Here is a 27,834-nt window from a genome sequence, read left to right on the forward strand (position 1 = left end):
AGTGGTAATATAATAAATGTTCAGCAAAAAGCTGATTCAAATTGCACATGATACACATCAAGAAATTGTACGTGCAAAGCAGAGGCGGAGGGAGCTCTATTGGTGGCCAGGCATGGACGCTGGTGTACTGTACAAGCTGCCATCAAGTCATGCGCCACATGTGCTCAGCATGACAAGACTGCTGTTATCAGAGCTATCTATGGTGCAGGGTCGGTGATGCTTTGATTCCGCCTATGTAGGCCTACAATAGCATAGAAATATAAATGTGAACAACCCTACCCATGAACAAAAACCTCTCCACCAACATGCCTACAGAAGCTGTTAAACAACAAGTTGACAAGAGTAAGCTCATTAATGACATCCCATTCTTAACCCAAGCAGACACTGGGTGAGGTGAAACCTCTGGGACACAGCCTGACGAGCCAGACCTGCCGCTAGGGGCGTCTAGATTTCTAGGCTAAATTTTTCATTCTTTTCATGTGAAATCTGCAAATAGAACAAAGCACTGCAAAGCGGTACACGGACCGTTCATAGTTTGTAGTTTTAGTGGGCATGTTGAGGCCCACAAGTGACCTTCATAATTTTTGCGTGTTATAATCAAGGTTAATGAAGACCATTTAATTACTCATGTAGGCCATCAATGGACCCATGCATGGAGTTCTTTTTATTACCTCCGCCAAGGAAGTTATATTTCCATCGGGGTTTGATTGTCTGTTTGTTTCTGTTCGTCTGTTTGTTCGCAAGATAACTCAAAAAGTTAAGGATGGATTTCGATGAATTTTTTAGGAAAGGTCTGAAATGACCCAGGGTTACATTTTGGGAGTGATCCGAATCACTGTCTGGATCCAGAAGGCTATTATGTTTTTGCTACGCGGAGGTCTGCACTCTCAGAGTGCTTTTCTAGTTTATCCATTCTCTGTGTAGATGCGTGTGGACAGTGGACTTCTAGACCGGAGCTGCATTGAAATATTAGACTAGCGGCCTGCGGCCCGCCGTCTTTTGGGCGTGGAAAGTACTGTCCCGTGGCCAAAGTTAGCCGATCCCTGCTCTAGCCCTACAGAACTCCTCTCCAGGGGTGCGTTTCTAGAAAGCGTCGTTTGCTAACTTGCGTCGCAATCTTGGGAGTTCGCTCCGTCGTTCTTGAATTTGGTGTTTCTAGAAAAGGTAGTTCAAACTCTCAATCGCAAACAAGGACGCAAAGTTTGGTCGTTTGAACTACTGCCCCTGGGCAGTCGCACCTGTGTCGTACCTTGGGAGTTCCAGTTGGTGATGTCGTCAGTGCAAGATCGCCTGACCAAAAATCACAAGCGCCCAACCAAAAATCACTAAGTTGTTGTTTTCTCGTGACTCAGATTGCGCTATACTGTAGCCTAGGCTAATATAAAGTAAAATACCGTTGGGCTCATTCTTGCTACGTGTGTTACCTTGCGTTCATTTGTGTGTTGGTTTGCGTTTTGGTAGGCTACTGTTATGATATTGACAAACCCTCAAGTCAAGCACACCGTTCATTAGTATAATGGTTAAGGCAGGTGGCTTATCATCACAACATCGTAGGTTCTTTTCCCGTATGCATCACACATGCTTTTGTTTCTGACTAGTGAAACGTGGAAATAGCCCTAATAAGTAATGTCGTGGAACTATTAAACTGATGTCGTGTTCCTGGCCACTCGATGTAAAGCAATTAAATATATTTAGGGTCTAACCTATTGTTGTGTGTGTGGTATGCCTGCTCTTACTCAAAAGTGACATGGAGAGGTAAGATGCGAACTTGGGCCGCGCGCGCAATGTACTGACATGCAACAGCTGAACCACCAGACACCGATTTAGTATTGTGATAATTTGTAATTAGTCTAGGCCATATATATTTTGTACAGATATTTTTTAGATATTTCACACAAATAAGTACATATATTGGACAGCTTAAGCAAACTGTTTCATGTGCTTGCATAGGTTTACGTTTTTTTCTGATAGCAATGATAATGCCAGCATGAATCACTTTGGGTTTAAATTAGACTCGTCGACACATAGTGGGTGCCTCTCAACATCCCTCCTCGATCCTCGGTCCTCTATCCCATTGTTGCCGCCCTATCATTCAGTGAGGACGAGGATCGAGGAAGGAAAGGAGAATCTATAAAAGACAAGTGATAGGCATCCAGTGACGGAGCATTTCTAGTGGGTGGGGTATTATACGTTGACACCTTTTCCACCAATGAAATGTGCCGCTGGGTCCTCAACAACGTTGTTGGAACAACGGTGTTCGAACAACGGAGGTAGCGAATTGCGACACAGGTACGATGCTTTCTGGAAACAGGTGTAACACTGTCGTTGTTTGATAGCAAGTTGCGTCGCACCACGGTGGTTAAACAACGCTGTTGCTAACTTTTCTAGAAACGCACCCCAGTGCATGTAATGTTATGTTCTTAATAAAACAAAGTTGTTACTTTCAGAGTCTTTATTTATATGTCCGTACATTGATACAGCCTTACTTGTTCTACTGTTCCTAGGTACAGCCTCCCATAGTGCCTTAACCAAGTATCGCCACCTAGTGGTCATACTAATAATAACATAATATCAATACATCCTCCTTCCTCTGAGGTTAATCAAAATCAAATGATAGTAGGCCCAAGGCCATATCAAGACTAGACCTGGAAGCCACACCTAAACCCATTAAACACATAATAAATGTTATCACACCTAAACATTTCTTAAAGGTAAACCAGGTGAACACTGAATACGTTCTTTCCGATAACAGGTTTATAAAGTAACCTTAATTGACTGTACTATTTCTCTTTCAGGTAACTGTGATAATGAACAGTAGGTAATAACATATGCAACAGTAACAATAAACAGGATATCCTCTTATTTTAGGGAATCAAGGTAAGTAACGGTAGGTTGCTTGTTTTCATTTTACAATGTTACAATAACTTTTACTGTAATACTATTTCCAGGATAAGCAACACTCATGTGTAAACCACAAATATTTTCACAAGTCCATCATCACTCTTGATCTTCTAGCTCTGCTAGACTTACGACAGACAGGTGCCCCTGTCTCTGATGTTGGTATCTGATGTTCTGAGGACTGCACAACCTGGTCTGCGTCAGGAGGGTTTGTCACTTCTGCTTGTGACTGCTTTTGAAATGTCTCTTGAGTCCTGAGCAGGCATTTGCGGTTCCTCCGGAATACCTGTCCATCCTCCGTTTTGACTGTGTACGACCTCGGACCCACCTCTTTGAGCACCACTGCTTTTCTGTTCCATGCGTGTGGCTCTTCGATTCTGACCACGTCGTGTTCTGAGAGAGGTTTAAGACCCCTGGCGGACTTGTCGTGGTGCTTCTTCTGTGCCCACTTCAGCTGCATTTGCTTTTGTGCTGGTACGCTGTTTTTCTTCTTTCTTGGCATGTGTGGTAGGGTGTTGCGCAGTTTTCGGTGCATGAGGAGCTCTGCGGGTGATGCTCCACATCCCAGAGGAGAAGACCGATAGGTCAACAGTGCGAGGTAAGGGTCTGATTTTGTCTCTGCAGCCTTTTTTAAAAGTCTTTTTACAATTTCCACTCCTTTCTCTGCCTTACCATTTGCCTTTGGATAGAGAGGGCTCGATGTAGTGTGTTGGAACCCATACTCCTCTGCAAACCTGTGAAACTCTTGGCTGCTGTACTGCGGACCATTGTCACTTTGGACTACCTGTGGAATGCCGTGTCTGCCAAAGATGCTTTTCATGCGAATTATGACAGCACTGGCAGATGTGCTGTTCAGTTGTGCTATTTCAGGATAGTTTGAGTGATAATCAATCACTAAGAGGAAGTCTTTTCCGTTTACATGAAAGAGGTCTGTTCCAACTTTTTGCCATGGCTCAGTTGGCATTTCTGGGATCAACATTGGCTCTTTGGCTTGCTTGTATCTGTGTCTTTGGCATGTATCACACTTACTAATCAGTGTCTCAATGTCTCTGTTTATACCTGGCCAGTAGACCGCGTCTCGTGCTCTTGCTCTGCATTTTTCTATGCCAAGGTGCCCCTCGTGGATTCTGTTGAGCATATCTTTACGCATAGATGCTGGGATGATGATCCTATTTTGTCTCAGCAGAAGACCGTTTGCCACACTCAGTTCTGCCCTGATGGAATAGAATTGTGGGAGTGTGCCTTTTGTCCACCCCTTGTTTAGTTTTTCTGCAACTGCCTGCAGTGTCTCATCTTGTTCAGTCTCCTGTTCAATCTTCTTTAGCACCATGTCTGACACTGGAAGAGAAGAGACAATTAAGTTCACATGCATTTCAAGCTCTTTTGATGATTTTGTTTGTCCCTTTCTTGATTGTGCAGCTGCTTGGGGCGGCGCAGGCGCTCGAGACAGTGCATCAGCCAGGACTATGTATTTTCCTGGCGTGTAGATTAGATCCATATCATATCTTTGTAGCCTCATCATCATACGTTGAATTCTGGGAGACATGTCATTCAGGTTCTTTTTGTAGATCGAGATGAGTGGTTGGTGATCTGTTTCTGATGTGAAAGTGGGCAGCCCATATATGTATCCGTGAAACTTCTCGCATCCAAACACTAATCCTAGAGTCTCTTTCTCAATTTGGGCATACCTCATTTCCGTCTCCGTCATCGATCTTGATGCATACGCCACTGGTCTCCAGTGGCCATCGTTGTCTGCCTGGAGCAGCACTGCACCTAATCCGTCTTTGGATGCATCTGTGGAGACTTTTGTTTTACGAGAGGGATCAAAGAAGGTGAGCACTGGTTCTCTGGTAAGTGTGTCTTTGAGCTTCTCCCATTCGTTGTTGTGTCTGTCAGTCCACTCAAATCCTCTGTCTTTTTGCAGCAGGCCTCTGATTGCCACTGTTTTTGCGGATAGATTTGGAATAAACTTCCCCAAAAAATTCACCATTCCCATCGCTCGCAGTACCCCCTTCTTGTCAGTAGGGGCAGGCATGTCATTAATAGCCTGTACTTTGGAGTGGTCAGGCTCCACTCCTTCTGCAGACAGCTTATCACCTAAGAAGGTGATCTCCGTGACCCCGAACTGACATTTGCTTTCATTCAGTTTCAGACCGCTCAACTGAATCCTCTTCAGGAGATTCAGTAGTCTTTCATTATGTATTTCTAATGTTGAGCCCCATACTATGATGTCATCAAGGTATACACGGGTGCCCTCTAGCCCCTCTATGACTGCTTCCATCGCCCTATGAAAAATTTCTGGGGCCGATTTTATTTCAAATGGTAATCTAAGAAACTTGTATCTACCAAATGGTGTGTTGAATGTGCAGTACTTGCTACTCTCAGAGTCCAGTTTCAGTTGCCAGAAGCCATGAGATGCATCTAGTTTGCTAAAGTATCTTGCCCCTGCCATTTCACTTGTGATCTCTTCTCTTTTTGGTATCTGGTAATGTTCTCTTTTAATGTTCTCATTGAGATCTTTGGGATCTAGGCACACTCTTAACTCACCATTGGGTTTCTTTACGCATGTGATGGAGTTCACCCAGTCTGTTGGCTCCTCAATGGGCTGAATTACTCCTAGATCCATCATTCGGTCCAGCTCTTTTTTTAGACTGCCTCTGAGCGGTGCTGGTACTCTCCTCGGCGCATGTATAACTGGCTTAGCATCACTTTTTAGTTGGATCTTATATGTGACCTTCCACGGCGAAATCAGTCACAATGTCCACATTTTCAAAATCAAAGTTATTACGTTTTCAGGAAGGGGCATAATCAACCTTCAAAACGATACCTATATCTAATGAATTGAACGTCATATTACTGAAATATAAACATTCAAAGGAGTTGAGTTCATCCTGTCATGCCAATAGAAAAACGGAGAAATCTGCCTCTGAAGTTAACCGTCGGCTCAACACTCACGAACGCTTTGTAAGGTCGCCGCTATTACACGTTGTACTTGTATCAACGACATAGCACGCGGATGGCTTGGTGGTTGTCAATGAGTGCGTTTACCGTAAATATTGGAATAGAGGGGCAAAAAAACGAGACGCCTAACTTCCTGCTTCCTCTAACTTTCTCACCTCAACAAACTCACGTTTTTAGACTACAAAAGGTCAGTTTTTCGGCGAAATGTATTCACGACCGTACAGTGTAGACCTCCCACTGTTTCAAAACACTTACAAAAAAAAAATCCACGATTTTAGCACAAGTGACATAAATGGCCATTTTTCTCAGAAACGCCTGTTGCGACAAGCGACTGGTTTTGCCGTGGAACGTCACATATGTGAATGGCAGCGTTCCATGACCCTTGAACATTTCTGGAAACCTGTGAACTATATCTTTTACAGAGTCATTTCCTGTGTTAGTGTCCGACACCTTTTCACTGTTGAGCTGGTAGACTCTCTTGACCAACTCCAGGTCCTCACATGCTCTGTCTCCAAGCAGCGATTCATGGTCCTCAGGAACCACTACAAACATGAGGTTTTGTGTCTTGCCTTTCACATGCATTTTAAGCCGGCACACACCCTTGGTTTCTATTTGCTGTCCATTATATGTTTTCAGTGGAACAGTGCATTTTTGTATGTTTGGCTTCTCTTTAAGTGCTCTAATGTCCTTTACACTGATCAGGTTGGCTTTTGCCCCTGTGTCTAATCTGAACAACACCACTGCCCCATTAACTAACAGAGGCGCCACCCATTTATCTGTCTGCACTGCATTTACTGGCCGCACAGTCTCATCTGCATTGACTGACCGTCCAGTGTCCTCTATTTCACCGTCCCCCTCAGTAACTCTGTACACAAACTCTGGATCACTCTGCGAATCACTGTCCTCCTCTGTTTCATTCACGACATGGACTTTCCTTTCCTTCTCCCTTGAAAGACACATTCTAGCATAGTGATTTTGTCCATGACACTTGGAGCAGGTTTTTCCGAATGCTGGGCACTGTCTGGCCTTGTGCTGGCCTCCACAACGTTTGCAGGTAAATTCCTTGTCTCTGAATTCCCTATCACTGCTCTTCTCTTTGCTCCTAGTGTCTTTATCTTGGTCCTTCCCGCGCCATTTTCCTTTGAAAGAAATTGCGTCTACGTCACCATGCATTTGAGCGGGCTGCTGAGCTAGTCCTTTGTCAGCAACATCAAACGTTTCAGCGTGCTGCTTAACTAACTCCCTCGCCTGGCATATTTTCACTGCTTTTTCTAGGTTCAGGTCAGCCTCGCCCAACAGCTTTTCCCTCACTTTCCTATCACAGACCCCGAACACAATTTGATCACGAATCAATGAGTCCGTCAATGTATCGAAATTACAGGTTCTAGCTTTTAGTTTGAGGTCTGTGAGAAAGCTGTCGAACACCTCTCCTTCACGTTGCATTCGTGATCTAAAAACATACCTCTCGTAGGTTTCATTCTTTTTAGCCAGACAATGTTCATCAAACTTCTTGAGTACTGCATCTAGCTTGTTCTTGTCTTCTGCCTGTTCAAAAGTGAACGTGTTGTACACCTCTATTGCTTCGGTCCCGGCAACAGTCAGCAACAGTGCTACTTTCCTCTTGTTAGCCGCCTCCGACACACCGATAGCTGCAAGGTACAGCTCAAACTGCTGTTTAAAAGTTCTCCATTTGGTGTCGAGGTTCCCGGTAAATTGTAGAGTCCCCGGTGGCTTTATTGCATCCATTCCTGGTACCATGTAATGTTATGTTCTTAATAAAACAAAGTTGTTACTTTCAGAGTCTTTATTTATATGTCCGTACATTGATACAGCCTTACTTGTTCTACTGTTCCTAGGTACAGCCTCCCATAGTGCCTTAACCAAGTATCGCCACCTAGTGGTCATACTAATAATAACATAATATCAATACAGTGCAGTTCTGACTACAGTATGTCCTCTTGCAATCTATGACCTCACGTATATGGAAAGTGGTTTTAAACCGGGTAAGCGACGGGCTGACAAGGAATTTAGGTGATTCATTTTTCATAGTGATAAAGGAGGTGCCAGATCCAATAAAAACGGTTCCGGATCCGGAACGTTGGAGGGCGTTCTGGCGTGTTTCGGCTCAAATTAAGCCCTGGATACTATGACTAGCTGCTCATGTCAGCCCTCTGTGGTGTAGTGGTATACAGTAAGTGCTGATTAAATCGAACATTTTGCCTACATGAGACTCATGTTAAAAACTCAATAAAACCTTTAAGACTTTAAGACCTGTTCGCACAGCATTTTGTATGGATTATGCTGAAATGGGCATGCATTAGACATGAACCGGTGATGCCCACGTGTTTCTGGCAAGGCATTTCTTCATATTCTGTCGCTTAATATGAAAATTTTAACCTATCTCAGCACTTGAGAGACAGAGCAGAACGCTATTAAGAGTAGGCAGGGCCTTGTTGAATATTCACTGATCTATCAAATACATATCACCAGTTAACATAATCACCAGACAAACTGGCACACCGTTATCTATTCCTGCTGTTCAGTTGGCACCAGACACAGGCCGGTTACATTTTTAATGTAGGCCTACTTAAACATTAGATTCCCTATGGGGGTGGATAACATCTTGATTAGGCATGATATCTGAATAAAGTCATACATATATGTAAATAAACTGATTTATTCCATTCCATTTCTAAAACCAAAATTCACATCTGTATTTTACTTAAATTTTCTAAACCCTGTCCATGACGACCATGTGATTTCAAAGATGAGTTCCTGATCTTCCCTTAATTACAACGATATATATTTGTAGTTATCATAGGCCTTCTTCAAAGTTTTATTTTGCATTAAAAGCGGATGTAATGTTGCCCAGATGCGCAATGTCGACACACAGAAATGCGCATTTTTCCATGAAAAAAAAAAGAAAAAAAAAAAAAAACGCGACCCATGGATTCTAAAGTTTCCACGATAATTGTGTGATGCACTTCAGCAGTTTTTCACACAACAGTGTTTTCCAGGCAAATGAGTGCGGAATGACAACAACCTCCTCTGCTAACAACGTAAACGACGAACGCGTTCTGGCACATAATACTTTCAAAGTAACTTATGTCGTGGGCGGAATGGTTACGGTACATCTCCTCGTCCACAATCTCAATGTACAACTTTGGGAAAGGCTATTTATCAAAGTTATGCCTTCCTCCTGGAGAAACCAGATAGATTCACGCAGAGCGGTCAATAGAGACCGCCCCGCATTTAGACCTGCTGCGATTTGCAAGCTCCAGATAGGGTAGTCTACTTGCGCTATGTTGCTTGGTTAACATAAACAACACGCCCTTACACTGCCATCCTTGCCTGTAAGAGAAAGGGACAAGGGGGGTAGGCTACAGTAGTCTTTGAAACTTTGCACTTGAACGGCCTACTGAGAAAAATGTCTCTCACTATTAAGAACCTTTCGGTAACATATGATGAAATCAACGAGGACAATGTGTTCAGCCGTGGGGATTGCATTTCTGGCCACGTTCGTTTAGAAGTTGCAAAGGAAACGAAAATCAACTCCTTCAAGATAAAAGCTAGAGGGAAAGCGCGTGTTTGTTGGTCGGAGCAGTTTGGATATTATACCCATTCCTACATTAGCTATGAGCATTATTTCAAGTCAGTCCAGTACTTTATTCAAGAGAAGGACGGCGAGGGTAAGTGGGCTAAGGGCATTACAATCAGTAACATATCGGCTACTGTTTACCCTGGGTTTGCATGTTGTACAGTAGCTCTTTCTCTTTACATGCTGTAGGCAAGTCAATGCTTACTGGTGAGAAAATGCTACTGGTTCAATATCACTCTTACTCTCTCCAGAGCAAGATGACATTCCACTGCTGACAGACCAAGCTGGGCAACTCTGTGAGTATTGAAACTTCACATTCACACATAAGGTGTTTTTCAAGCCTGTTTACAATCAACATTTTTAAAAAAGGTAATAATATAATATTTGTGTTTTTCAGATTCTGATACAATTGCACCAGGATGTCATATATTTCCCTTTACCTTCCAACTACCTCAAGAGTGAGTGAATTACTATTCAAACAAGAAGAACAATAATTATAATGATGATGGTGGTGATGATTATACAGTTGCTTACCTTTCAACATGTTCTCTTTTAGAGAAATGCCTCCATCTTTCAAAGGAGTGCATTGCAAGATTGTTTATTTTCTGGAGGCAAAGCTGACTAGATCCATGCGAATTCCAAGCAAAGCCAGAACAGAGTTCTCCCTTGTCCCAAAACTGGACCCTGACTACCGATCCGTGCAGGTAAAGTTGCTATGCACTTGGCTTCACAGTAAGATGGTTTCTTTAAAAGCAACAAAAATAATTAGCATAACTTTTCCATAATTACATTTTCATGTCAGTTTGTAGTTTGTAGAAAAAACATCAGAAAACAGACATGCTTTATACTTTACATGTTACAAAGCTACTTTTTGATATACTATGAAATAACTGTGCCTCATCATTCATCTAGTGTATTCAGGAGGATTTCACAGAGAAGAAACTGAAATTCTTCAACAATGGCAGTGTGTCTATGAATATATGTATAGACAACATGGACTATCATTTAGGTAAGCACCATTTGTCTGAGCGATCCTCTGAGAAATGCTGCATAACCTCTTGTGACATTAAGATAAAATTGTAAAATTGAACCAAGTTAAACTAGTAATACACCATTTAGGACAAGAGAATACTTGAGTTCATCAAGCACAATGTAGGCGTATGGTATAAACCGTGGATTGACTGAGTAAACAAATGAGGCAGTCCAATTCAACAAGCCTGTTTGCACTACAACAAAAGCAACTGAGGTCACAGCTGCAGTAATGGTGGCTTAGGGTGCAGCTGGGCATTTTCGTATCTCTCCAGAGTCGTGCCCACACAGAAGCTGCTAGAAATGCCCAGCCTGTAAACTGATACGGATAGTCTGATCTCAGAAGAATAGTCAAATAGTGCATCCCTACAGTAGGTATACCAGAGACCATTTATGATTCCAAATTGGTGGGGCTCACTTTCACAACTGAACAATAATATACAGTACAACAACCTTTGTTTTTTTCACAAGTTTTAGTAACAGAACTAAGATTGCTTCCACGCACGCACTCAAATGATGTCTGAATTATGATGAATCCATGTTAGTTCATGCATGAACATCAGCTCTGGAGAGCATTCCTCCTGTCAGCATGCCAATAGCCCACTCCCCCACACTTCATGACATCAGTGGCTTTTTTGGAGTGACCTTTCATTGTGAATAATCTTGCTTTTTAATCAGCATCTTTTGATAAGTTACACCTGTAGATGGATTATCTCAACAAAGTTGAATTGCTCACTGTCATAGATACATATAATTTGTATACAAACTTTGAGCTAAATGTGCCTTTTGTGAGAACAGAACAAATGTTATATATCTTTACCTCAATTGGGGTCAAAACAAAAGTTTTGTGTTTTTTTTGTGCGTGTTATGTATGAATTGCAATTGTTACATTATGGATTACGCATTAGAAAACAGAAAAATAAAAGATTTTAAAAAGCAAAAATAGTAGAGAAAATAAAGATTTGAAATGTCCACAATAACCTTTATAGTTTCATTAGTTATACCCAGTTTAGTGACTATCCCAAAGTATGTAGTTAATCATTAATAACACATTTAAGTAGTTAATCATTAATAACACATTTAATTGCCATACATTTTCCTTTGCTGATGCTAGCTGAGACACACAGGCAAATGTTTCCCGTGTTTGTTATTGTAACACCTTTTTAAATGCAATGGCTATGGACTGTATACTCTTACATTTACTCTTGCGTCTTCTCTCTTTTTGTCCACAGGAGAGGGGATAACCATCACAGGACTGATTGAAAACAACTCATCCCGCCCAATCAGGCCTAAATTCCTCCTGTACCAGAAACAGAGTTGTTTTGCAGAGAATGAGAGAAAGGTCAACACTCGAGAAATCCTGAAGGAAGAAGGGGATATCATTGAGCCATCCACTTCTATTAATTTGACCAAAGTGCTGACCCTCCCGACTAACATCTCTACATCTATTCTCAACAGTAAAATCCTCAAAGTCGAGCACAGACTTACAGTGGGTATTATGATTTACGTGCTACAGTGCATACAATTTGTTTTATTAGGAGACAGAGTTTTGGAGAGACATTGTGCGAAGAGACTAGAGTGTTTTACCCGCAGGTTATACATTGATTTAACAAAATGTATTCAGCTGTGAGGATAATACACGGGTACCCTGGAAATCCAGAGTTCTCACGAGAACACATTTTGAAGTGTGTCTGCAAGATACTCTGGCCACGAGCAATTAGGCGTACATACCTCTCACATTTCAATGCGTGCACTCACTGGCTCTGGCGCGCGGCGCAACTTTGAGAGCACTTAGCTAGCCCAGTTCATTCATTAGCATCCAAACAGAGATGAAGTTAGAAGCGACCAAACACCTCCATGTTTTCCCTATTGAAATACAGTTACACGAGTAGTCACACGGCCAAGTATGGTGAGACAAAATAAAATGTGGTGCATTTGTAAGCAGGTAAGAGGGATAACTATATTGTGTGGCGCAGTAATATTCTCACTCTTGCACTTTCAGTTTCACTTTGGAGGATATTACTGCGACGAGTCTAAGTGCTCCCAATTGTTATTCCGCCACACAGAACCAGAACCTCCAGCCTCTCGGGGCTTATTGCTCAAGTAATGCAGGGGACATTGTTGGTCCAGACCACTGTGTATCCTACATTGTATGGCATATTGTATTTAAAGCATCATACTGTCAATGTTTTTTACATGCCTTTTAAATTACCATGCGTGTGTATAGTCCCAAAGTTTGTAGTGTAGCTTTGTGTCACTATGTGTTATCACTGAAGTTGATTGCATAGTCACATGACTTGACTAAAAGGAATGAGTGAATGGTACTATGTTTCTTTTTCAGGTGTATCTTGATGTCAAATATGCCATGGACCCAGAAATTAAGTTTGAGGTAGAACTCCTTCCTCCACGACAAGTCCGGGGGTGGAGGCCTCCATTTGAGGATGGTGAGAGCAACTCCTGTGGTGAGGGCCAAGAGGAGGCGTACACGGTATCTTTCTCAGAGTGTCCTCCCCCATACTCCGACTGTGAGATGTACGCCACCTCTTTTGAAACACCAGTGTAGTCATTAGATCAAATATTTTGGTGAGTTTCATGATGGATTATATGCCACTTTGAAGTAATATGTGTAATAATATGTCTAATGTGACATTATTGTCTTTACTACAGTTGCACAGGTTTAGACATGTTCAAGACATGAATTGGCAGCTTAACAGTATTTGAATGGTAAATGTTAAAACTACTGTATGGAAGTGTCATTGCATTTCATAGAGTGTTCCAGAGTCCTCGAAACAGATACACTACAAATAGCTGTTGGGTAGTGGTATACAATACTGCTGAATACATGAACTAGTTGTTTCCCAAGTCTGGTAACTTCATGTTATTGTGTGTTATTTTAGGTAATGCTTTAAAATGGGCATATAGTGTAGTATATAGTATAGTTGTTGTAAAGGGTTACAAATTACTCTATGCTGAACTAACTATACCAGCTTGAAATAGAGAGGTAAGTTTCTTAAAAAGAAAAGAAAACTGATTTGTGGAATTTCATGACCAGTTCATTTCAATTTAATTTCACTTATAGAGCGCCAAAACATTACACATGTCTCATGGCGCTTTACAGAGTGTTAAACATTGGAGAGAGCCCATGAGTAACAGGGGCAAGGAAAAACTTCCTAGAATTGGAGATACATATACAGTAGGAAGAAACCTCAGACAGATCCACGACCCAAGGGCCCAACCCATCTGCCTAGGGTCATTTGTAGTATCAGAAAGTTCAAATAGTCCCGTGCAGGGAATAAATTGTCATAGGGATTAGTAATTTTCGGAAAGTAATGGGTCGCTAGGATGCGTGGGCCAGGGATCCGGGCAAGGGGACCACATCAGGCGATGGTAGGGCAGTCATAGTGATGGTGATGGTAGGGCAGTCATAGGGATGGTGATGGTAGGGCAGTCATAGGGATGGGACTTCAGGTGTGATGAGGGCCAGGCACAAAGACAGCTGATGACTGGTAGTGGTTTACCTCACAGGTGAGGTATAGGAGAAAAAGGAAGAGAAATTAGGTGGGTTAGTATTACTATAAGTCATGATGGTTAGTATTAATACGCATATCAATGGTGATATAAAAATGTTATACTAGAGAGAAAAGGCAAAGAGGGAGAAGAGAGTTGAGAGGGAGTAGAGGGAGTTGAATGACAGAACAGAGAGGAGGGAAGAGAGAGAGAGTTGAGAGAGACAAAGAGTTAGTTAGCAAATATGCATTTACACACACAAGTGCCACATTTATTCTAGATTATCAGAAGTTTTATTTTAAGGGGACATCAGAAATACTGGTGGTGATGTCTTTCGGCCAGATATCTACCTTTTTTCTACTGTTTGTCAGTAATAAATGTATTTGTATGTTTTATGTTATGCTTCCAAAGATGTTTTGGTCTGACATAGCAGACAATAACATATGATCAGATCATATGAATGGTGCTATCGGTAGCTAGTGAGATTTCACATATCATCAGTGAGATTTCTACCTCAAATGTTTTTTTCCCGCTGTTTGTCAAGAATAATGTACTAGTAGGATATGTTTTATGTTACACTTACAAATGTGTTATGGTCTGACATACAGCAATTGTATCAGATATATGAGTTTCTCAGTGGCTCGTGAGATTTCACGTATCATTTTTATCAGTGCAGCCATTGAGACCTCTGTGCCTTATCCTCTGTTTAATAATGACACATTTTATTTATATATATCAGCACTTTGGTCAACTGTTGCTGAATTTTAAATGTGCTATACAAATAAATTGATATTGACATTGACATTGACATTGATTTGAATGACAGCTGGCTGAACCAATAAGACAACATAATTCACTTTAGAATTAATTAAGCTTGGTTGTTAACCATGATAACCAAAAATCCCAGCTTAATCCCTTATCTAGGTTTGTGAAATACCCCTCTGGTCACAAATACCGGGTTTGATAATAAATTGTGCATGCAGAACCAACTTGTCCAGTTTATTTTCCTTTTCATGATTTTTTTTGGGGGGGTTATGAGTGGAAAGTGACAGTGTGAATATGAGAGAGGAGATGAGTGGGATCAGATGGGTCATTTGAACCCAGGTACCTGTGGATACTAGACTAGGTAAACCAAGCCCAATCTACCGGCGGTTGGATTTCGCCCTGCAGCTCAGGCTGGAAACCTGCACATTTATCTCTCCTGCTTCCATTCCAAATATTTTGCTGGAACCAATAACAAACGGGCTTATCCACCAGGCACACCTGGATCATTGGTCATGAATGATTGAAGGACTACCCAAGCGTACAGAGTTATCTGAACTATGCCGATCACGCCTCTTGTGCAGTATAAATACTCAGACTAATGTTCAGTCTCATAAGATAGAGCTTAGTCTGTTGATAGCCAGGCTTTAGGGGCACTTAGACTTGTGTGGTATGGACACTGCAGCTGCTTGTGCCCCAGCAGCACCTCACTTCTGTGTAGATCACAGGCTATGTTGATCACCCTTCACTGTATTTGGAAATTATGTAATTAACAGAATCAACATTAAAAGTAAACGCTGGTCTGTCTGAATGTCAGATAAGTTGAACTCAGAGAAAGCAGGAGGCACCCAGACAATATTTTAGTTAAACCAATTATCTTCACATTTAATTTCTTCCACTACTGATAGGAAACCATACACGGATTCACTCAATTCCTCTATATCTTTGAATTTGTTTATCAGAAAATACAAGATGTTTGCTCAAAGTGCTTGTCATTTGTGCTTCACCATTGTGCATGAGAAAAGTGGAGCGAATGTAGGTTAGAGTTCATCTGGTGTCAAAGGCCATGTAATGGCATCTAGGCAATCTGACATCGCCCCTGACAATCACACCAATGACTTAGCAGTCTGTGGCACTCATGTGAAACCCAAAGTTTCATGATATCTACTTGATTGTTTTACATCCTGAGTAGCAGTTGCAATATTCCACAGATTGTTTAGTTGGAGGCCTACTTCACTGATGATTGGCTCTGTTAGAAAAGACTGCACTGCGCCACCTTCTGGAAGGTATTTGCCAATGTCCCTTTCCTCAATGACGGTTTCATACACTATGGCTTATATGGCCTCCCAACCCAACACTGAAACTCACACTCAAAAGGTTCGAAGAGGCCGAGAACCACTCAGGATTTATTTGATATCTTCACAAACTACTGTACTGTTATTTGCAGTGTTGTGCAAATGTTTCGGGTGACCCCATCCTCAGGATATTCTCTCCAGCATTAACTGCATTCTAAATTGTAGGCTATCCAAACTATCCTCTTTGAGAGAAAACATAAATGATCAAATGAAGCAACTTAAAACATTATCATCAGGCCCAGCACCCCCTAAAAGAGAAGTTATGAGGATACTCCCAGCTTTTTGTTTTTCTTGTGTCATGTTAATTTTATTCCTTCCAGCCACCTTATCATTACCCTTGCCTGTTTGCTTTTTAAAAAGAATGTTTTAAAAATGTTTCAAACATAACAGTTATTTTGTTATGAGTGTGAAAAAAGTGATAGCTCAATAGATTGCTCAATTTCAATCAGATTGTGTGACTCTCTGATCTCTACCGAGGAAGCACAATGGTTAACAATGGGGGAAACTATTTTTTAAAACTAAGATGACTTCCTATGAATCTTGGCCAACACAAGGTCCTTGTTTTGGCTGGCCTTTATATGATCAAGGAAAACAGTGCTGCTATTCCTGTGGCAGTTAGCCTGTGAACCGCGGCATCTGAGCCAACAGCCCCCTTCAACCCAATCAAACAGGGAGTGGGCCTGATCATTTACTGTAGCTAGAGTAGAGAGTGGGAGCCTCACCATATCTCTTGCAGACAGCAGTGACCCACAGCCCTCACTACAGAGTCACATAACAGCTACGGAGCAGCCAGGCACAAGGTCCTGTCCTTGCCCAGGTCTAGGTGTAGGTGACAGTGGGTCAGCAACAGCATAGCTGACGTGTTGGGTCTGTTTACTGTGTCTGAGCTAAGGAACTGTAGTGTCATTGTGGCTTTGGACTACAGTACTTCACAAACTGGCCTGAGGTGTATTCTTTTCCAATAATAATAATAATAATACATAGGTTTTATATAGCCTAGCGCTTTTTGGGGTACCCAAAGACGCTTTACAAAGACACAGAACAAAAGGACAATACATACAGTACATACATGTAAACAGATACAAATACTAAAAAAGAACAGAGCACAGAGCTATAGGGGAAAAAAGAGAGTGAGTGAAAAAAGAAGTTTGTCAGGTGTTATAAGTGATGTTGAAAAGATGGGTTTTGAGGGGATTTTTGAAAGACGGCAGTGAGTCAGCACAGCGTTGCGGATGACCAGGGGGATGGAGTTCCAGAGGGGAAGGGGCGGCGATGGCAAAGGCTCTGTCCCCTATGGTGCGGTATTTGGTTCTGGTGATGGGGGTGAGGGTGTTGGCAGCAGAGGAATGTGTTCGGTGGGGGAGAATGGGGCGGTGGAGGAGATCTGTCAGGTATGACGGGGCAAAATTGTTTAGGGCTTTGTAGGTGGTGAGAAGGATCTTGAAATGTATCCATGGGTATTCATGGGTTTCATCTGGTCCCTTTCCACAGATGTATAAAATCAAGTAGATTATGAACGCAGACTCTATGGTGCTTGATTAATATACCTATGGAACCGGGCCTGATAAAATACCTCCACAGCTACCCCTCTAGTCAGTGAGATGTTCTGCGGTGGCTGAGTGGGGGGGGGGGGGGGGGGGTAATTTGATTTCTTATAACAGATGTGGGCACAGCTGCAGGAGGTGCACAAACTGACGATACATGCAGCAGCAGACTACTGCCAGCAGGTGTTGGACACGTGTTGCGTGGGAGAGAAGGTATGGGATTTATGACCCAAGCAAGCTGAAAAAGTGCCTCACTTAAAATGGTCGAGCCAGTGGGTCGGGCAATGCTTGGTGGTTTCAAGGTTGTCTAGTTAGCCCCTAACCAGCCTTTGCCTCATAGCGAAACAGGACTGAGAGGCCAAACTGGGGGGGGGGGGGCATTGTGGGTGGGTGGATGTTGCGTGCGTGGTGGGTGGGTGGATGTTTGCATGCGTGGTGGACGATGTGCGGGATTCTCTTTTCGGGTTTAACTGGGTAACCTATTCCGACGCACCTGTCCCCACAAAAGAGGTGTGTAAACCCTCTATAGTATAATCATTTATATCACCATTAATATACTTATTAATACCAACCATCATGACTTACAGTAATACTAACCCTTGGGGATCAATAAAGTATCTATCTATCTATCTATCTATCTATCTATCTAACACACTCTATTTCTCTTCCCTTTCCCCTATACCTCACCTGTGAGGTAAACCATTACCAGCCATCAACCATCTCTGTGCCTGTCCCTCATCACACCTGAAGTCACATTCCTCTGACTGCCCTACCATCGCCATTGCCATCGCCATCCCTATGACTGCCCTACCATCGCCTGCTGTGGTTCCCTGCCCGAATCTTTGACCCACGCATCCTAGCGACCCATCACCTTCAGAAATAACTAATGGATTACTAATGGACAATTTATTCCCTACACTGGACTATTTGAACTTTCATTGTCATTGTAACTTTCAAACTACAAATGACTTTACTGTAACTGACCCAGGCAGATGGGTTGGGCCCTTGAGTCGTGGATCTGTCTGAGGTTTCTTCCTATGTATCTCCAATTCTAGGGAGTTTTTGCTTGCCCCTGTTACTCATGGGCTCTCTTTGAATGTTTAACACTCTGTAAAGCGCCATGAGACATGTGTAATGTTTTGGTGCTCTATAAGCGAAATTAAATTGAAATTGAAATTGAAATTCTCCTTTGCACAATGGGGTAACATCCAAAATGTATCAAAACAAAATCCTCTAAGAAAATACTTAAACAGTTATATTTAGAATTGTGTTTTTTTCTTTTTCAGTGCTGTAACAACAAACATACATATTAAACAAAAATGCATTCTTTTGAACAGTTACAACAACAACCCTCTATGCCTCTCGTGGCTCTGTAGGCTTGGAGGAACTCCGTAACATGCCTTTTCTGTCTGTGCCGCCTCTTTCACCACTGCTCCATTTCCTTGTAGATGGTAAATTGTGGCTCTGGTATGCTGGGATAGGGGCAGTACGTGTCGTCTTGTCATAACTATTGGCAGGACACACAGGTAGAAATGACAGAGTGTACAAGTGCATCTATCTTGGGCCTCCAAAATAAGTCTCTTATTCTCTGCTTTGTACGGACTATGACTTGGTGTTGCTCGTGTGCAAGGTGCACCATGTGTGAACGTAAAACTAACTGGCACCACCACTCTGTGTTCCTCTGATAATAATTGAATCATGCAAGGACAGTTCATCTTTCACTCTGTAGTACTACATCATATCCTCTGGTAAGTCTTTTGGTTTTGCAGGCCAGCCCTTCTGCCCTCTGAGCTGGTAGAAGCTGATCTACTGAAGCAATTTGCAAAACTCTGAGCCGAAGATGTGACACCCAGGTTTTTTGCACAAGATGTGGCCGGGGGGAGAGAGCACCCAGGTCTGACATGAGGGAGACTCTGGATTTAGAAGGCCCGAAAACAATAACCTCCGTTTTGTCCTTGAGTTGGAGGAAGTTGTTTCCCATCCATGCATTGACCTCTTCAAGGCAATCTAGCAGGGTCTGGAGGGAAGCTGCAGACCTGAGTGGTAAGTAGAGCTGAGCGCCGTCTGTATAAAGGTAAAAGGAAATGTATTTGCTGAAAGTAAGAAAACATAAACAGATATCATCTGAAACAATACCTTACAAATCAAATGGGCATCGAACCACATTTAAGCAGCCTGGGCTACCATGCAAAAAATACCTTCACTAACCACTTCACCATCATGATTATTATAGCTTTGTTTAAGTCTACACTGTTGATTGAATGTGCAGGCACGCCTGCCGCCGACACCAGTGAATTGGGGGAAATGCACCAAAGGCTCACTTAACTTTGGTCACATGACATGGGGATTTTGAACAATGTTTCGAAGCAGTGGTCACATGACATGGCTGTTTTGAACCTTTTGAAGCAGTGTTTCGAAATACTTCTGCTTGAAGCCTCGACACTGATTCGAGACGTCGGTTTCGAAAGTCACACCCCTAGTGTGGTGTGGTTTGGTTTGTAAAGTTAAATAGTGTGGAATGAGGGAACGATCTAGTGGTGTTGTGCAGGACTGTGGCCTTTTTGGTCCACTCCTGGTAGGTTCCCGGTCAGCTCTGTGATCTGCATTGCTGGGATTGTTAATGCTCAGGTATGTATGTGATGTCAGTGTAGCTCATAGTGTTGGCTATGTGCTCTATGGTCAGAGGTTTGATTGAAAGGTGTGATTCTGTTTTTGTTGTTGTTGTTGTTGTTATAGCTGTGCAACTTCAGCCGTGCCCCAGCCGATGTCCTCCGCCCCTGGACCTTTGTGCTGAAGACTGAAGTCAAGACGGGCACTGCTGTTTTGCTTATTCTTGTTTGTCGTTTTGCTTCCATGCTGGTTGCAAGTTTCATGTCTGTTCTTTTGTTTGTGATTTTTGTTTGTAGTTAGAGTAGTGCGGCATCCCATCACCCTGTGTAGCCTAGTGATGGGGTGGACTAGGCCAAGTATTTATGATGGGGGGGACTAAATCACCATGTGGTGTAGTGATTCACTGTGTACCACTTTTCAATCACTCCTCCGGTATGTGTGTTAGATGCACTCGTGTTCTGAAGACCCCTTTTCAGCAAATCCAGGTTCCGTAACTTCAAAAAAGGTGGCCAGTTTTGGGGTGGCTGCCGGTCCCTGCATTCTGTGTGACTTGTGTTTCTTTAAATTGAATAAATTATTGTATGCGTCCATGCACTTATGTCACTGTCTTTTCAAAGCATTTGAACCTGTGTGACCTGTTAGGTTTGAATGTTCCCGTAACTTCTGGGGTGACGTAGTCGACTAGCAAACTGTCCACCTTACTACATCAATATAGAGGGCTGAAATGTGGTAAGTTCAGAGATGCTTTTTATCTTGCAGAAAGAAAAAATAATATTCTGTGCAGTTACACAGCTTTCTAAAGGGGTCAAGCATTTGATGGTAGACCAAAAGAGGTTGCAACAAAGTCCTCTAGAATAGGTATAGGCCCATAGTACAAGACAGGAAAGAGACAGGGTTTGCTAGGTTTAATTATGGGGCGGGGCCCTGAATTCTCCAACTTAGATTTTCAGATCGCGAGTGAGTAGCCCTATTTTCCAGAAAGAGGACAAGCCTGAAACGTTGACACAATTCAAGTTGTTTTATTTGTTGGTGCTGGTGATGAATCAACTTTCCAAAAATGAGTCCGATTAAGAGCTTGAAAGTTACATACGACGCAATTAACGAGAACAATACTTTCAGTAGTGGTGACTTCATTTCTGGGCGCGTTACACTTGAAGTTGAGAAGGAAACGGAGATCAAGTCTTTTTTAATTAAAGCAAAAGGTAAAGCAAGTGTCCTATGGACCCATCAAGTCGGCACGATTACTATGGTTTTCTACGACAAAGAAACCCTTTTCAAATCGGAACATTTCTTTATAGATGAGAAGAAAGATGAAGGTAAGAAGGCCATTGCATTTACGCACTCTTATCTCTTAGGTTTCATAATAATAATAATAATAATAAAAACAGTTACTCGCCAAATTAGTTTGAAAGTGACCACAAGAAATGGCAATGCAAAAAATGCAAATGCAAATGCAAAAACAATCAGAAGGTCTACGGAGCTCCCGAATTATGGAGAATGGAACATGTTGAGAACTTACAGTACTTTAGCGTTTAATATCCTCCCACAATATGTTGTCATATGTCGAGGGAACTAGTGCGCCAAAATCCCATTTTAATAAAAATACATTTACACTGGGTCCCTTTGAAAGCTCCGTTAATTAGAGATGTGTAGCCCAAGTTCTAAAAACTTGATTACATGTAGCTCAAACAGAAATAGCATTGTATTGCAAGAAAGCTTGTTGTTGACGTAGGCTACCCACTCTATCTTTCTTCAGAATCCGATGTTGTTCATCCAGGATGCCATGTGTACCCATTCTCTTTTCAAATACCCCCACAGTAAGTCTGTAACATAATTGTCCATTTGTTTGAATCCGTGTTGATATACTAAATGCTAGAGACTGTCCTTTATGTGTGTACACAGGGACATGCCATCATCCTTCAAAGGTGGAGCTGGAAAAGTGGTTTACTTCTTAGAGGCAAAAGTGACCAGGTCCATGCAGCTGTCTACCAAAGACAAAACTGACTTCACTTTTTTGTCCAAGACAGATATTCCTGTTCCAGACATGGAGGTAAATCTTTCTCTACCTTCAACCATTTTGTTAGTAATCTGTCTCTTGGTGACACCTGGCATTAATTCAGCTGTCTCTTCTTCACAGGAGCCTCAGGTTGGGTCAGCAGACAAGCACTTGAGGTTTTTTAACTCTGGAAATCTCTCAGTTAATGCAACTATTGATGGCATGAAATATTACCCGGGTAGGTATAATGTAGAGTGCGTTGGTAGTTTAGTATTCTAGTTTTTTCCCCCATTAGAATGTATAGCAGTCTTGTTATGGGACAATATCTCAAATATTGATGATAATGAAAATACAAAATAATTTTGAAGCACTGAGACAAAACACTGCTTTAATCTGGATGTTAGCTGTAGAATACACCCAGTAGCCCCCCTATGTTTGTGTTATGTTATGCTAGCTCCCAGCATGTTGGTTCCTGGAGAAAACGGGTGTGGTGAAAATCAATGATGTGCAGTAGTTTTAATTAGTCCTGGTGTTAATCATCTATCCGCCCTTTTGTAAATCAGACAATAATGCTTTTCAACAACAGGTCTGTTGTGTACATACCCTTAGTAAAATGTACGTAAGCACACCCAATTTCAAATATGACAAAATGCCATTAAATTGGACAACTAGCTCTATGCACAATTAATTAACCCTAAGGCTCATATTGCAAACACTCTTATTGCAGGGCATTGATTTACCAATGTAACCCATGACTGTAAGTGACACAATGAATGCACATTCCATATTATTCCATGTTAACTTAGTGTCTAGTCTAGTCTATACATTTCTCTCTTATTTTCCATAAGTCCCTTTAAGATTTATTAATTACTGAATTATTTAATGCATTTGTACTCATCAAAATAGTTGGAGCTTAAGTAAACAGGCTTTAGTTTTTGTGCATTTATTAATTAGTGTGTTTATTTGTGAGAATGTTATAGTCTCATCATATCATGAGAAGGATATAATGAAATAAATAGAATTGAACTGTACTGTAAGTACATACAAAAAACAGACATCACTGCATAATTTAGTAATGTTGATGTAGAATTTGGTGGTTATGTTACCTGCCAACATTTCTACGACAAAATGGTATGATGATGATTGTGAACTTTTATAAGTATCCATTTTTATTTATTTATTTTCAATTTATCATCTACAGGAGGTGAATTGAAGATTATGGCAGAGATTCAGAACAACTCTTCTCGTGCCATTACGCCCAAATATTGCCTATACCAGAAACAAAGTTTCTTTGCACTGAAATCGAGTCGAGTTCACCATGCAGAGGTTGTCAAAGAGGAAGGAGAGCCAATTGAACCATCAACAAATAAAAATGTGATCGTATCACTAAGTATTCCATCAGATACCATCCCCTCCATTCTCTCCAACTGCAAGGTCCTCAAAGTGGAATACAAGCTCAAGGTATGTCATTATATTTATGACCTACAGTATGCAGTGTCATTATGAATGAATGTATCATAATTATGAATCCTTACACGCAGTCTGGATAAGTGTGGAAACTATCGCATCTATTGCACAACCAAAACCAAAAAAGTTGGGACGTTTAAAACAGAATGTAACTAGAAAAGCACTCAAAGAGCGCAGACCTCCGCCAAGCGAAAACATAACCGCCTCCTGGATCCAGACGGTGATACAGATCGCTCCCAAAATGTAACAGTTTCTTCCTTGGGTCATTTCAGACCTCTCCTGAAAATGTCATTGAAATCCATCCATAACTTTTTGAGTTATCTTGCAAACAAACAAACAAACAAACAAACCCAGATGAGAACATAACCTCGTTGGCGGAGGTAATAATCTGCAAATGTCTTACATTCTTATTTAGTTGCAAAAGAGGACAAAGATAACCTACCTATGTTGAAAATGACTAATTTGTTTACAAAACGCTTTTGCACACCTCTTTTGTAGTGACAGGTGCGTCGGAATAGGTTACCCAGTTAAACTTGTGAAAGAGAATCCCGCACACTGTCCATTACGCATGCATACATTTATTCACAACGTTTCGGTCATAGACCTTCCTCAGGTGAATTCATAAATAAATTCATTCATACAATTAATGTATGCATGCGTAATGGACAGTGTGCGGAAAATGACTAATTTGACGATTTCATGGAAAATACTTCATATTATGTTGATGGCGTTGAGATTAAGCAAGGCAAGATGTGCGACAGTGCCATCTAGGCTGTAGTCTTGGCAAATGCCCTTCACCATTGTGTCCATATGCTCTCCATATACTGCTATTCTCTGCTAAAATGCTAGTAGACCCAGTAGATGGTGGTCTTTTCCACCTTAGATTTTGTAAAGTTAGCAAGAAACAGAAACTTATTTGTTGACTCCCATTATTGCAACCAGAAAATATGTCTGAGGTGATTTCTGAGGCTGTTTGAGATGTTGTTTGAGATTGCTGTAGCCTACAGTATGTGACAAAACATGTTTTAGCTTAGAAACCAAGCAACATCGCTCAGAGTACATTTAACATAGGTGTTTATCTCTGGAAGAATTTTATAGAACATATACAAACTGGATTTGGCTATAGTTCTTTAAGTTCCCTATACTGTTCAGATGCACTGTTGTAAGAGTAGCTGCAGTCTCATCAGTAAATGGGATGTACTGATTAAGTGTTTTTGACCCACTGATTGTCAATTCCAACCTCATGCCAACTTTTCAGGTCTATCTGGATATCAAGTACTCCAGAGATCCAGCGATCAAGTTTCCATTGGTCATCGCTCTTGCCCCACAAATAACAGATGGAGCAACCACATTAGAGGCCAAATCAGAGGCCAAATCAGAGGCCAAATCAGAGGCCACATCGGAGGAAAAATCAGAGGCCACATCAGAGGTCTTGGAAGGAGCAGAGCGACCTCCTCCATATAACAGTCTATATCCAACCCTACCCAACCCATCAGGGAGTTCTTAACGGGTAACATGTAATCTCTAATGGGTCCTACTCATGTGAACGGATGGAGACTAGATCTTGTATTATCATGTGGTCTTCCTATCCTTAACGGTGATGTACTGTATGCAATGCTGTTTCTCTGATCACATCCCAGATAGCAATTTCCTTTGGGCCGGATCCGCATGAAAGCCTTTAGCCGTATGTAGCGGACCTACGGTATCTGACTGTGGGCCAGATGTAGCCCACACCCAATAAGCGGACTCGTGTTGCAGATCCGTACAACACAGAATAAGCGGACCCCTATCACACCCAATAAGCGGACCCGTATCGAAGATCCGTAGAACACAGAATAAGCGGACCCCTAACACACCCAATAAGTAGACCCGTATTGCAGATCCGTACCACACACAATAAGCAGACCCGTACCACACACAATAAGCGGACCCGTATTGAAGATCCGTACAACACAAAATAAGCGGACCTGTACCTCACCTAATAAGCGGTCCCGTATTGCAGATCCGTACCACACAGAATAAGTGGACCCGTAGCACACTCAATAAGCGGACCCGTATTGCTGATCCGTACTACACACAACAAGCAGACCCGTACTACACACACAAGCGGACCCGTATTGCTGATCTGTACTACACACAACAAGCAGACCCGTACTACACACACAAGCGGACCCGTATTGCAGATCCGTACCACACACATGAAGCGGACCCGTATTCATGGGTTTCATCAGGTCCCTTTGCACAGGTGTATCAAGTACCATGCAGTCTGCATTGATAATTAAGGTGCTTGATTGTATACACCTGTGGAAAGGGACCTGATGAAACCCATGAATAGGGCTCGGTGTCGCTACGGCCATATTGCCTCACTCCTTAGTTTACTATGGATTACTATGGATTTACTCCCACCTATTAGTGTGTTCCTGTTACTTAGTTGTTGCCTTCTTGGTGCTGTGTAGTGGGGTGTAACAGTGCAACCCACGATCGCAAGAGGAAAAGAATCGCTAATACTATATTTCTGCTTCTTGTCTTCTGCATCTACATGAATGGATATTACGTTCGGTAGGCTACCAACATGGTGGCTATATTCCTAGAATGCAAGGCGTGTGCCCGAGCCCTATTGCAGATCCGTACCACACACAAGAAGCAGACCCGTACCACACACAATAAGCGGACCCGTATTTCAAATCCGTAGGCCTACCACACACAATAAGCGGACCCGTAGCCTATGGCAGATCCGTACCACACACAAGAAGCGGACCTGTACGGGTTCGCTTATTGTGTGTGGTACGGATCTGCAATACGGTTCCGCCTCTTATGTGTGGTATGGGTCCGCTTATTGTGTGTGGTACGGATCTGCAATACGGTTCCGCCTCTTAGAATAGAATACTTTTTGTGTGTGTAGTACGGCCTCTTAGAATAGAATATATACTTTTTGTGTGTGGTAGCCTACTTTTCTTGTGTGTGGTACGGGTCCGCTTATTGTGTGGTACGGATCTGCAATGCGGTTCCGCCTCTATGTGTGGTACGGGTCTGCTTCTTGTGTGTGGTACGGATCTGCAATACAGGTCCCATATTACATATGACTTTAGGCAGACATTCACAACATCCCCAACTGGTCCCCACTATAAAACACTTTGCAGAAGAATTAAGGATACTGCTTATCACAATTTTATGTCTTTATAAACCTCATGGTTTAGATATGAAATATAACCTTCTCTGATAACTTTAATTATATTTTGTGTAGGCCTACTTTGTTGAGGTTTGCTTCCCAGCATGCATTGCAAATATTAGTTTTGAATTTTGAAACAATGTGGTTGGGACTTAGCTTATAGGCTAACCTACTCCACTGATGTTTTGAACAATAACATTACTAGATATGACCATTGACTTAGTAATTTATTAGGGGGGAAATACACCGTAGTCGTGAAAGTATCAGACCTAACCGGGTATAAATATCCAGCTAACTAAAGACTGAAATATTCAACTGGACGTGATCATCACTCTACAAGCCACAACCACAGGTAATAGGTCAGTCAATTTAGCGTTTGACCCATAACTAATTGCAATAGTAATCATTCCACATTTTTTGTGATCCCTAGGTATATCTAATTAACATATAAAAAATCTACCCATTTATATTTAGTGGAACATACTTTTTTTCAAGGTCAAAGGTAGCAATTTCCAATGCATTTTGCCATTGGGATTTACTACTGGTGAAATGGGTAACATTTTAAACTATAGATATCAAATTGAAACTTTCACAGTTGTTTACTCACATTAAGGCAAAGATTTTTTGTGTTGCAAGTTTTCTGAAATGTGATGTTTAGATATGCAAATGAGACCAGTTTTACCTAAATATGCCATAATTTGCATATATTTCTAGAAAACTAAATCTGAACAATAGGTACAGTCAGCTTCAAAATAATTGCTGCATTTTGCTTCTATGTTGGATACCAAAAGCCTATGCAAAGGGAATGTTAGATATTACTTCATATCACCTCAGAAATGAGGGAATCAAGTCAAGTCAAAATCAATGCGTTTCAATGGAAGTACATTATAAAACAAATGATTGTCAATGATATGGTATGATGGAAGTATCTCAGTGCA

At 41.7% G+C, this 27,834-nt stretch overlaps 1 protein-coding gene across 1 annotated transcript; it reads left to right on the top strand.

Annotated features, from left to right (window-relative positions):
- Positions 1–8,174: 8,174 nt before the first annotated feature.
- On the top strand, positions 8,175–25,234 carry LOC134089706 (uncharacterized). The gene is made up of 17 exons (XM_062544151.1): positions 8,175–9,643; positions 9,675–9,753; positions 9,855–9,915; positions 10,014–10,161; positions 10,370–10,466; positions 11,719–11,975; positions 12,828–13,048; positions 13,154–13,161; positions 19,031–19,121; positions 20,234–20,282; positions 20,391–20,489; positions 21,319–21,580; positions 22,021–22,081; positions 22,167–22,314; positions 22,402–22,498; positions 23,462–23,721; positions 24,986–25,234. The coding sequence occupies exons 1-17, from the start codon at positions 9,287–9,289 to the stop codon at positions 25,232–25,234; spliced, it is 2,544 nt and encodes an 847-aa protein (XP_062400135.1). The 5' UTR covers positions 8,175–9,286.
- Positions 25,235–27,834: the final 2,600 nt, after the last annotated feature.

This window comes from Sardina pilchardus, chromosome 8, assembly GCF_963854185.1.
Source record: "Sardina pilchardus chromosome 8, fSarPil1.1, whole genome shotgun sequence".
NCBI lineage: Eukaryota > Metazoa > Chordata > Actinopteri > Clupeiformes > Clupeidae > Sardina > Sardina pilchardus.